This window comes from Hippopotamus amphibius, chromosome 16 (assembly GCF_030028045.1).
Source record: "Hippopotamus amphibius kiboko isolate mHipAmp2 chromosome 16, mHipAmp2.hap2, whole genome shotgun sequence".
NCBI lineage: Eukaryota > Metazoa > Chordata > Mammalia > Artiodactyla > Hippopotamidae > Hippopotamus > Hippopotamus amphibius.
The window spans coordinates 10,563,241-10,576,316 of record NC_080201.1 but is presented as its reverse complement, the minus strand read 5'-3'; the positions used below and the strand labels follow the sequence as shown (position 1 = coordinate 10,576,316).

General features: G+C 40.4%; 1 protein-coding gene across 1 annotated transcript in view; it reads right to left on the bottom strand.

The window, feature by feature from the left end:
* Positions 1-2,575: 2,575 nt before the first annotated feature.
* Positions 2,576-13,076, bottom strand: part of ADAMTS18 (ADAM metallopeptidase with thrombospondin type 1 motif 18) — a 150,790-nt gene continuing 140,289 nt past the window's right edge. Inside the window, exons 22-23 of the mRNA XM_057712145.1 lie at positions 9,091-9,238; positions 2,576-2,720 (exon numbers count right to left, since the gene is read on the bottom strand). Coding sequence (XP_057568128.1) covers positions 2,605-2,720; positions 9,091-9,238 — 264 coding nt within the window. The 3' untranslated portion in view covers positions 2,576-2,604. The remainder of the gene's footprint in view (positions 2,721-9,090; positions 9,239-13,076) is intronic.

Sequence of the window (13,076 nt, the reverse complement as noted above, 5' to 3'; positions counted from 1 at the left end):
TATTAATAATATTTTATTACCAAAAGGTATAGAAAGGTACCTTTTCTGCCATCTGTTCTGTTTTTCATTACCATAATTGTTATGTCTACCAAGTGGCAATAATTCACTTAAAAATCTTCTTATATTTTAAAAAATGCATGCATAAATATATATACATATAATTTATGCATATATATATATATCTATATCTCACATATGCAGGAAAAAATACTGTTTATTCAGGTCATTTGGACTTACTTTACCCAGATAGTTTTATTTTTCTCTGGTCTGAAGACTCAAAATTTGGAAAACCTGAGAACAGTCAGCTTTGTAATTTATTAGTTTTTTTTTTTTTTCTTGCCCTGCTCCTTGCCTGCCCCTCTTTCTTTCTGCAAAAAGATTTTCAAGTAGGAACAAAAAGAGATAGAAAACCAACTACGTTTATGGTTTATCTACCTAACTTGGATGATTTCCACAAACGATTACATGACTATGAAGAGTAGAAAAAAAAATAATTCAGTCTCTCCATAAGATGGTAAATGTCACATATTTCATCCCAGCATTTGGTTTCTGATTTTCTCAGACAAGAAAAATGATGAACATCTTCTCCCCAAACGTTCCTCAGCTTTTTGAGAAATTACTCTGAGATTCTTAATATTTATACACTTAAATCACCTTGGTAACCACTGGCTTCTCACTAATGTATTCAAGAACTTAACAAGTGTCAAAGAGAGAGAAACAGAACACTTTATTATAAAACTTATAATTAAATATTACACAATATATTTTGACTTTTCTCTATAACCCATGTTTATTTAGTCAACATTTTTCCTCAGAATTATCACTTACTCAGAGAAGCAAGTGAGAACACATAAGAGTAGGCTATTAATTAATAAATTAATTTTTCCATAAAATAATAAAATGATAATTATATAAAGAAACAAATAACTTGCAACTTTTCAGAGGGCAAGGGGGCAGTGATGCGGAACTATATGTATCTATTTTTTATGATAAAATGGCCACTATTCTAGGCCAAGCCAAGGAGATTGAGAGAATATTCTAATCATTATTTCTCTGATATTTGAGAATGCATGATTTTAATTAGAACAGAACAAAGGATGCTCTAAATTTAACAAACCACTGTCTAGTTGGTTGTGCTGAGCTGGCAAATCCCTGTTTGAATTGAGACTTTGCAAAGCAGTAAAATTGGGTTACATTCATCAAAGACATTGAGGAATAGAGTAGAATTATATAAATATGCCCTTTATAACCACATCTCAAAAAATTACAGAAGGACACAGTCTTGTAAGTTACTTTGGTTTTGGCAAAATACTGTAGTATTTTTCCAATTGAGAACAATTTTAAGCTCATTAGTGCCTACCAACAGCTGGCTTCTGAACACTGAAAATATCTGAAAGATTATAAAACACTCTTATTCATTGAAGGGTCTTGGCATATTATGATTTATTAATATTCACATAGCAAGAAGGCAGATGGATTTTTCTGTTGCCACCGTGAGTTTTTTTCTTGTTAACTAAATCCTAGGGCAAATTTAAACATGTCAGTTGGTAGGGAAAAGCCCACAAGCAGCCTTTAATTTCCCAAACATCTCTGATAATATGTAGGGAGCATGATAAATGATGTTTTCCTCTCCTTCAAAACAGGACTGTTTTGCTATTTAGCTCCTCTTAGATTTTTTTTTTACCAGAAATGAACATCTCACCAATTCTGATTCCCAAAGAGCAGACTTGAGGCTCCTGAGTACTTGTTTGGCCAGCACTAAAAATTATGAGGTTGATGAGTTTTGTAGGGCAACAGTGTTTTGTGTTTTTTTTTTTTTTCTTTTCTCAGAGTGTGAATTTCAATTAAGTGGAGACCTTAACTAGTTCACGTTGCCCTGTTTTCAGAATATTCCTTAGAACACTTTTCAAGTTGTGAATTTTAGTCTTGGAGACTCTCCATAAGCAGAATATACTTTAAACAAAATAATAAAAAAACAACACACACACATACACACCAAATAAACAGGACATGAAGCTTGCTAGTCCAGCAGCAAGCCCAGTCACGAGCACCATGTGGTGTTTGTATGACTCCTGGTTTGAGGCGTCCACAGTTCGGTCAGACTGTGAGCTCCAAGGAACAGTTTGGCAGTGTGTTCCATCCACAGTTGCTTGCTCCAAGTCTCAGTCTTTGAGTTGAAGACTTAAAGGACCTTTTCAAAACTGACGTCTTGGTTATGGAACCCTCTGAGGTTCACAGGGGTGTGGGGGGAGGATCTGTCCCAAAGTTAACAAGAGCCTCACATTGTCAAAATAAAAATTTGTTCTATCTCATTGTAAGTCATCACTTCTTTCATGTAACAGTGCAAATCAAAGCTGTTCTATTTTTGTTTTATGTTTTTGTAAATCAGATTTGTCATCGCTTCCCATTTTCAAGTGCTTCCGAGTACCATGTGCATTGGGGAACTGAATAAGGAGCCTGTCTGTTCTTGAGAGTGGGCCCCTCCAGCACTGAGGTCAGCTCACACGTGGTCTGCAGTGTTCCGCTTTCGAGGGGAAGGTGGCTGGTCTCTCCGGAGGTTGAGAGGTAAGACCCTAGCCCTTCCAGTCTGGGAGGGCGTCAAGATCAGCTCTTTCTTGTGCATGACTTGCAGCACTGTTTGCCATAAAATTTGTGGTTGCAGACACCATGCTGAGGAACAAGATGACACCAGCCGAAGACATCTACACAAGATGGATCCTCTAAGATGAGAAAACACATTCGGCACGTTAGGACAGGTTCTTAGCCTATTTCTTAAGGTGAGGACCTAGAGAACAAAGACTTGGGGTCGACTTGCCTTGTGCCCCTGAGTGGTTCTTACAGTATACACTACGACTTTGCTAGGAGGGTGGAGGAAGCAGGATTAAGACACCTAAAGGGACTGTAACCATTAACAAAATGTAAACTGGTGGCGGGAAAGTGGATGTTTAAAAAAAGTCATGTCCAGCCTGAGATTAATGTCTGGTCCTCCCAAATAACCCACGAACTACCGTTTTGCCTCCAAGGGACATACCCTAGAAGAGCACATTAGGGGTACCCTGAGGATGTTGTTCAACCACTGGTTCTGCTTCAGAAGGTCTGGGGTGACGCCTGAGGTTTATTTCTAACAAGCACCCCAGGGTTGCTGTTGCTAATTCAGGTATGTTGCTTTGGGGAGCAAGGAACCTAATATTTTGGGAGTCGGGAAACCTGGATTTAAGGCCCAGCTGCAACATTCTGTGTGGGTTTAAATAAAACCTCATGGCCAATTTGCAAATAAGTGAATTTAAGTCAGCACCAGTCTTTTCAAACTTCTTCAGTTGTTTAAGATAGAAGACGTGATTATCATTTGGAAGCAGAACGTTGGGTATCAGAAGTTTTCACCTAAAAGGGCTTCAGGAGATACAGAAAGCACATGAAGTTGTACATAAGTTTTTCTTTGTGTAAACATAAATGCATGTTTTTGGAGTTAGGGCTCAGTCATTTTACTAGATTCTCAAGGATTTTCGACTTCAGAAATAATTTAGGGTCTACCCGACACGTGAATAAATACTCTCATTCATAGCTGGAATTTTTTTCTCTATACAGTACAAGCCTTATGTCACCCTCAACTCACCTAAAACCACACACCGCCCATGGGCACCCAGTCATGTCCCTTCCGAATTCATCCTTCAGCGGCTTCCCTCTATGCCTTTGGACATGGCATGCAAGGTTCCTACTCTTCTGCTTCTTTTCATGCTGCTCCCAATTTGTATCCTATCTTCCCATGATTCAGAACTGCCTGCAGTGCCTTCCTTAAGACTTGGTTCCTCTACCTAAAACTGCCTTTTACACACACTTCACCCTTTGTCTCATAGTAGCTCCAGTGATCCTTTTAAAACAGGAGCTCATTCATATCACATCTCTGCCCCTAACTCTTCCACTGGATGCCATCCACCCAGAGTGAAAGGTATGGGCTTTACCATGACTGACGAGGCACTAGGATCTGTTCTCCTAAGACACTGGAGTCACTTCCTCTTCATTTTCCTGAAGTCTCTGCTCAGAGGTCACTGATCAGTAAGGCTTTCTCTGACCACCCTATAAAAGTAGCAAGCCCCTTGGCCTCCCAGGAAGGACTCGCTATTCCTTCCCTTGCTGTACTTTTCTACATTGGATTTATAAGCATTTATCATGTGTTTATTGCCTGGCTCCTTTCTAGACTGCAAGATCCTTGGGCAGAGATTTTATCTACTTTTTTTCACTATTTTGTTCCCAACATCTAGTGCCTGCCACAGAATAACTACTCAAAAAGTATTTGTTGAAAAATTCCCTGTACCTCTCATGGCTGAAACAACCACTTGAAACCATACGAAGTCTCAACTTGGGTATAAGAATGAAATGGAGTTATTTTCTTTGCAATAAGTCCTGGATATATTTTGGAAGTAGAGTCTAAAGGATTTACTGAAAGGTTGGTAAAGGGTATGAGAGAAAAAGAATCAAGAATGACTAGGATTTTGACCCGAGCATGCAGAAGAAAGGGATCATGTTTACTGAAATGGGGACCTCTACAGGGCTGCGTGTAGGGCACCAGGGGACTGGTGCAGGATATACTGTTGGAGATACAAGCTAGACCTGAGATGAAGACTTTGCCGATGTGTCTGTTTATACATCTTCAAGTTCAATTATTTTTTTTTTTTTTTGGGGGGGTACACCAGGTTCAATCAACTGTTTTTATACACATATCCCCATATCAATTATTTTTTAATATATACTTGTACAGCGTCTTATACCCCAATCCGTTAACATGTACCCTAATCAATCAGAATGTACATCTGGATCAGTTTCTGTTTAGATTGTAGAGATTATCTTCTTGATGCAGTGGAAACACTGGAGGAGAAAAACAGACCACTGAAAGCATGGTCCTAATGGCACTGTTTACCATCACTTACCCTTCTCGAGATAAGAATGGAATTGCGACAGGTATCTGTAGCTTGTGCTATAAGCTAAACGTAAGTCAGGACACAGATGTGAGGGGTCTCAGTATGCTATCAGTCTAAGGGCTGTGTTGGGTTATAGTTATAATGATGATTACTAGTATCTGGTTATTTGAGCTTCTATTATGAGTCAGGTATTTTATTTACACTCATAAGGACAACCCTAGAGTGAGCTTCACATCTTACATGCAAACAATTGACAAATATCCTTGGCTTAATCTTCAAAATATACTCAGCCTCCAGCCACTCCCACTCCTGCCACTGCCCTAGTGGAACCTCGTCCCCTCACTGGACTGTTGGAGCTGCCTTCTGCAAAGAGTAGACAAGTCCTCGTTCTGTTCCAGGTCCTCTGCCGTCTTCTCAGTGTAACTGCCAGTGATCCTGCAAGTCAGATCCTCCTGCGCCTCTTCTCTAAGTTCTCTATTTCCTGCCGTCTAACTCAGAGTTTCATTTGAGGTCCTTATAATAACTTACAAGGCCTCCAGGACCCAGCTCATGACTTCACCTCTCTTCACTGTATTCATCCTACTCCAGGTGTCTTGCTATCTTGCCTTGATCAGATTTAGATATTCCTGCCTGAGGAATATCTCAATCTGCATTTGCTGTTCCCTCTGTCAGGAACACTCTCCTAGAAACATACACAGGTCACCTTCCCTTAGATCATCTTTAGGTCTCTGTTTAAATATCACATCATCAGAGTGGCTTTGCCTGACTATTCTATCTAAACTGATTTTCCCACCACCTCTTCACCCCCAATTACTCTCTTTCCATACACCCTTCTTCAGTTTTATTCGGTGCTACTTTGACATTGTATATTAATCAGTTGGTTTGTTGTCTGTTTTCAGGCATGAGGGTGAAACTGTCCATTTTGTTCACAATGGCTCGATCTACAGACACCAGAACAGTTCCTGGTTCACAGTAAGCACTAAATAGGTAAGTATTAAGAACTGAATTACCTTATTTAACTCTCAATAACCTTTTAAGGTAAGCATTATTTCTCCATTTTATAAATAGTTCAGAAAGCTTAAAACCTTGCCCATGTCCACACAGTAAGTGGCACAATGCAGACTCGGATCCATTTTTATGAATTCAGAGTCCTTGCTCCTTCCAGTGCTCAATGCTGCCCACCCATGCCCCTCCCGACTTGACGATGCGAAGACTTCCATGAGGCACAGCTTGTTAGTATTGTGTGTCTAGTCATCTCCAACTTCATCCCACTAGTCTGCAGCCCAGGCATCTTCCAGACTGTTACCAGTTACAGGGCAGCGTGACCAACAAGTCTCTGGGGGTTACAGCCCAGGGCTTCGCTCTTTTCTGAATAAGGTTTGCATATAAAATACCTGTAATAGCAAGTCATAGGAATGGTCCCTAACGTGGAGATCCAGTGAAGACACCCAGGTAAAGCATCCCACAGTGGTGATGGTGTGAGGTGAATGCCCTAGCATGGGCTGGGGGAGTGTGAGGGGTGGCACACCTGCCTGACTATACTGGAAGACAGGATGATGCCAGTCCGTGCAGAACCATCTGCTCCGGGGTCCAGAGTGAGTTACTGCAATGCCTCAAAACTGCCACCTGACTGTCAGTTCCTTGAGGGCAAGACTGCATCTCTGAAACTCTCCCAGTGCCTAGCAGAGTACCTGGCCCCCAGAGGGGTCTCAGAGAAGACTCGGAGAGTTGAAACTTCTTCCCTGTGCTGCCATGGGAACGCTTACTGACTATATATAGCTCCTGAAGACTCAGAGTCAGAAGGTACACTCAGATCACTCCCCCCGGTGGGCATCTGGCCAGTGACCTAAGAGGGAAGACTTCTGGTCAGTAGTGTGTGCCTCCCACCCTCCTTACACTGGGGCTGGGAACGGGAGACCTGAGAGGAAAGCTCCAACTTCATAAGACTATAGCCCACATATTTGGCCAGGAAGAAGTACCTGGGCTTGTGTCCTTCATACCTGCCTTCTCATCTTATTCCTCTTTGTAAAAGGAGAGCTGACTCAGCCAAGAGGCATGGAGAGAAGTCCCTCTTCTAGGAAGCCTTTTCCTACATCCTCGTTTTTCACTTGGCACCATCCCCGCAAACCAGCTAGAGCTCACCACCGTCACAATGCTGGTGACGTTCCACCTCTTTTATTTGCTGTGTGTCTTTCTCCTCTTCTGAGACAGAGCTCCCTGTGGCTTAAGAACAGGACCCTGCCATGCTCTTTCATCCCTAGCAGAGTGCTAGGGTTAAAAGAATAATACTTACCACACAGTCTTTCATTTATTTATACATTCCTGCATTGAACACATGTTGAGCACCTACTGTGTGCCATGTGTGGTGCTGGGTGCACAAAATAATAAAGAACATGAATGGCCACCCTACTGCCTTGTCCCTAACGTGCCTCTTGACTCTCCCCACCTCACATGCCTGCCCGGGAAATACGTACAGTTGAGTAATTTTCATGATTGGCCTTTGGCCTTTCTGAAAGTACTCGAGGGGTATGCCCTTTATTTGTGGCCTTCCAGACTGAGTCTTTGTATGTGTGGGTTTGTCTGTGGCCATCTGACTAAAGGGTGAAAGTGAAAAATCAACGATGGTGAGGAAAGGAGGAGTCAGTCTGAGAGTACATGACTGCTTGCTTCTTTTCCTATAAGCTTTCTGCTGAGAAAGGCTGCAGGTTTGTAGAACTCCAGCATTGCCTTAGAGGTGATCTGGCTTTGAACAACTGCTATATTACTAGTTTTCTTGTCTTGTGCAAACCTCAGATAAGAAAGCAGAAAGAACAGAGGAGAGAATATTGATGCCTGGAGCTAAGGCTATAAGAAGGAGATAAAGAACAACGTCAATTTAGAGATGGGAAGTGATATGGACAGTGAAGAGGAAGTAACAGGCCTGAATCTGATTCACTACAATTTGGAAAACGTGGGGTAAGAGACTGGACAGTTTTCAAAAAGTTGTGATTGGATAAAAAGAACACTCAGCAGGTACACAATGGAAAATGATTCTTTGTCGCTTGGAAATCTGATTAGGCTGAAGAAATATTTCCTGGTGTTTGTCAGATTACTTTAAAATAAGGTGGACTAGTGAAGAACAATACGGCTCACTCAGGTAATCGAATTTCCCATTTTTCCGTCAGCCCTTCCATCCACCAACATTTCACCTAACTGGAACTAAAAAAACATTCAAGGTGTAGTCCTAGGATAATGCATGTTCACTGTAATTGTAATTTATCTGGTGCCTCAATTCAAACGTAAGCTCCTAGAGGGCAATTCTTTTTCACTCTTGCATTCCTGTGGATTAACATAATCTCTGGCATATGGTAGTTACTTTGTTCAACTTTTTTTTTTCTTTTAAATGTAATTTTTATTTTATATAGTTGATTTATAATGTTAGTTTCAGGTGTACAGCAAAGTGATTCAGTTATACATATATATATATATATCTCCATTCTTTTTCAGATTCTTTTCCCTTACAGGTTATTACAGGATATTGATTAGAATTCCCTGTGCTATACAATAGGTTCTTATTGGTTATCTATTTTCTATATAGTAGTGCATGTATGTTAATCCTAAACTCCTAATTTATCCCTTCCTCTCCATGTTTCCCCTTTGGTAACCATAAGTTTGTTTTCAAAGTCTGTGAGACTATTTTTGTTTTGTAAATAAGTTCATTTTTTTTTTTTTAAGATTCCACACATAAGTGATATCATATGATATTTCTCTTTCTCTGACGTACTTTACTTATTGTAATCATCTCTGGGTCCATCCAGGTTGCTGCAAATGGCATGATTTCATTTTTTTTATGGCTCTGGCACATGGTGTTACTTTTTTCAACTTAAATTTAGTTCAACAAAAGGGACTTGCAATATTACCAGTTCATCCTTTCAAAGTAAGAATTAATGGCTAAAAAGCCCTTAATTGTAGAATTAAACATTCCTTGCATACCCATGCAAGCAAGATCATCTTGAGCAGGAACTGCCCTGGATTTGTGCCTTGTACACCTCTCAGAAGTGCTCTTCACATAGACTTGGATGTGAACGGTACCCCCTAGAATTGTGCAATGCCTAAGCTGCACAATCAAACATGGTAGGTTTTTGAAAGATATTCCAAAGAGTAGTAAAACTGACTAGCACAGGGGGTCCTTTACCTCTCTTTTCAGGAGCTGGACAAAAGTGTGTATTACAGGCTTGTAGCACTGGAGGTTTCTGCCGGAGCAGACAACTTGAGGAAGGCCGGCCCTGCTGAACACAGTGGACTGATCGGGTCTGGACCCCTCCTCCACAGGACACCGTGCACTGCAGAAAAGGGAAAAGAGGAAGAAGTCAGAAGCAATCAGGGATGGCGTCCTTTCTGATGTCAGTGACATCAAATAAAAGGAATCCCTGTGCTTCATGACATTGCCAAGATGCCCGTCGATAAAACAGAGGTTGTCCAGAGCTAGGCACATGTGCTCACGGTCCACTGAGTCTCTTCCAACACATGGGAGCCATTTGATCTGATTAGAAAGCTCTTAAGCAAACGCTATCTATCTCCCCCAAGAGTGTGTGTCTCCCAGTTAAGTGACTCATAAAGAAGAGAGCTTCCAGAAATACAGAAGCTGCTGTAAGAATGCAGAAACAAATACAGACACATCTAGGCAATTCATCACAGTATTTATAGAATTCCAGGCAATCTCTGCAGATACGATAGTGGAGGGGTTAGTTCAAAACTTGGATAGCAAAAGAAATAACACTCTGAGACAGCTTTGGAATTATGCCTCCTGTGCCCAGCCAAGTTCTGAGTTAGCATGGTGGATATGGTGCTTCCTAGAAGTCAACTCTAAAACTTTAAAGTTTAAAAAAAAAAAAAGACTAATAAGGGCTGTTGTCAAGTTATTTTTTTTCCAGGCATAAGTATAAAGATATTTCCTACAAAAGAACAAAAAAAAAATATCATCAGGGAAAAAGATAGTCCTTTAAATTGACTTTTATATGTGTTTTGCTTTTAAAAAAATCATTACATTATCCTTATTATTTTTCTTATTTTATTGTGCACAGGTAAGGACTTCATCTCGGACGAGCATCACTTATGGATTGGCATTGGAGAGGAAAAAATATGTTGAGGTAAAAAGAGTATGAGTTTTGGAATTAGCCCCAAATTCAAATATAGTTGTATGATTGTTATGAAATCATCTAAACCAGAAGTTGGCAAACTTTTTTTGTAAAGAGCAAGATAGTCAATAGTTTTATTTTTCAATTTTTTATTGAGGTATAGTTGATTTACAATATTCTATTAGTCTCAGGTATACAACATAGTGATTCAAAACTTTTATAATTATATTCCTCAAAAAACTAAAAATAGAATACCATATGACTCAGCAGTTCAACTCCTGGGTATATATCCAAAGAAAATGAAAACACTAATTCAAAAAGATACACGTACCCCAATTTTCATAACAGCATTATTTACAATAACCAACAAAATATTGGTTATATCCCCTGTGCTGTAAAATGTCATTGTAGCTGATTTATTATATATATAGTAGTTTGTACCTTTTAATGCCCCTCCACTCTGGTAATTACTGGTTTCTTTTCTATATTTTTTAGATTCCACATATGTGTGATAACAAATAGTATTTATCTTTCTCTATCTGACGTATTTCACTAAGCATAATACCTTCCTGGTTGATGTTGTTGCAAATGGCAAAATTTCATTCTTTTTATATGGCTGAGTAGTAGTCCATTATATATATGTACCACATCTTTATCCACTCATCTGTTGCTAGGTACTTAGTTTGCTTTCATATCTTGGTTATTATAAATAATGCTGTTATAAAAACTGGGGTGTTTTCCACAGTGCATCAATTTACATTCCCACCAACAGCGTACAAGGGCTCCCTTTTCTCCACACCCTTGCCAACATTTGTTACTTACGTTCTTTTTGGTGATAGCCCTACTGAGAGGTGTGAGGTGATTTTGTGATTTTTGATTTGCATTTCTCTGATGATTAGTGATTTGAGCATCTTTTCATGTACTTTTTGGCCATCTGCATGTCCTCTTTGGAAAAATGTTTATTCAGTTTTTCTGCCCATTTTTGATTGGGTTGTCTTGTTTTTTTGATATGGAATTGTATGAGTTGTTTATATGTTTCGGATATTATTCTCTTATTAGTCACATCATTTGAAAATATTTTCTCCTAGTCAGTAGGTTGTTGTTTTATTTTTTCTATGGTTTCCTTTGCTGTGAAAAAGTTTTTAAGTTTAATTAGATCTCATTTATTCATTTTTGCTTTAGTTTCCTTTGCCTGAGGAGGCAGATCCAAAAAAACATTGCTACAATTTATGTCAGATTATGTTTTGCTATGTTTTCTTCCAGGAGTTTTGCAGCATCTCGTCTTACATTTAGGTCTTTAATCCATTTTGAGTTTATTTCTGTATATGGTATGTGAAAATGTACTAAGAATTTCATTCTTTTACATGTAGCAGTACAGTTTTCCCAGTACCACTAATTAAAGAGACTATTTTCTCCACTGTATATTCTTGCCACCTTTGTTGTAGATTAACTGACCTTAAGTGCATGGGCTTAATTCTGGGCCCTCTAGTCAGTCCCATTAATCTGTGTCTGTTTGTGCTAATACCATATTGTTTTGACTACCATGGTTTTGTAGTATAGTCTAAGGTCCAGAAGCATGATACCTCCAATTCTGTTCTTTCTCAAGATCGTTTTGGCTACTTAGGGTCTTCTGCGTTTCCAAACAAACTTGAAGATTATTTGTTCCAGTTTTGTGAAAAATGCTATTGGTGTTTTGATAGGGACTGCACTGAATATGTAGATTGCCTTGGGTAGTATGATCATTTTAATAATATTAACTCTTCCAAACCATGAACACAGTATATCTTTCCATCTGTTTACGACCTCTTCAATTTCTTTGATCAGTGTCATAGTCTTATGATACAGGTCTTTTACCTACTTAGGTAGGTTTATTCCTAGGTATTTTATTCTTTTTGATGTAATTGTAAATTGGATTGTTTCTTTAATTTCTCTGTTAGTTATTAGTGTATAAAAATACAACAGATTTCTGTATATTAATTTTATATCCTACAACTTTACCAAATTCATTGATGAGCTGTAGTAGTTTTTTGGTGGTGTGTCTTAAGGATTTTCTATGTATAGTATCATGTCATCTATAAACAGGGACAGTTTTACTTCTTCTTTTTCCAGTTTGGAGTCCTTTTATTGCCCTGCCTTGTGCTCGTTGGTGAGGCTGTGTCACAAGGTGGCTAGCTGCAGAACCCTGGGGTTAGTGCTGGCTTGCTGGTGAGCAGGGTCAGGGTCCAGAAGATCCCAGGGCTGGTGCCCACCTACTGGTGCATTCAGCCAGGTCCTGGGGCTAGTGCCAGCCCCAGTGGCGGGCAAAGTTAGGTCCCATGGTATGGCTGCAGAATGTAGCGGTCCCAGAGGTTGTGTCTAAACATGGGTGGGTACAGCCATTTTCTGACACAGCTGCTATGAGGTCTGGCATGTCTCAAAGTTTGTATTGGCCTGCTGATGAGTTGGGCTGGATCCCAGGGCAGCTGGCAGCCAAGGTATCTCAGAGCTGGTGTTGGCTTGCTGGTGGGTGGGCTGGGTCCTGTTATGGAAGGCTGCGTGGCTGCAATTGTCCCGAGGCTGGTGTTCACCCACTGGTGGGTGAGGCTGGTTTTGAGGCTAGAGCTGGCTCCCTGGTAGGCTGGGCTCGGGCCCAGGGAATCTGAAGGCAGCCTCTTTGCTGGTGGGTGGCGCTGTGTCTGCACCCAGTTAATTGCTTGGCCTGAGGAGTCCCAGTACTTGAGGCTGGTAGGCAGGGCTGGATCCCTAGGCTAATAAGCTAGAGGGAGGATTACAAAATGGTGCTTACCGACACCAATGTCCATGCGGTAGTGCAAGCTCCCCAAAAATGCCAGCGTCTTTGTCCCCAGGGTTTGTTTCAGTTGCTTCCTTCTTCCCCAGGAGACTCTCCAAGATCAGCGGGTAGGTCTGACCCAGGCTCCTTTCTAAGGATTGCTTATGCCCTAGGTCTCAGAGCACATGAGACTTTGTGTGCACCCTTTAAGGGTGGTGTCTCTATTTCCCACAGTGCTCTGGAGCTCCTGAAAGTAAGCTCCACTGGCCTTCA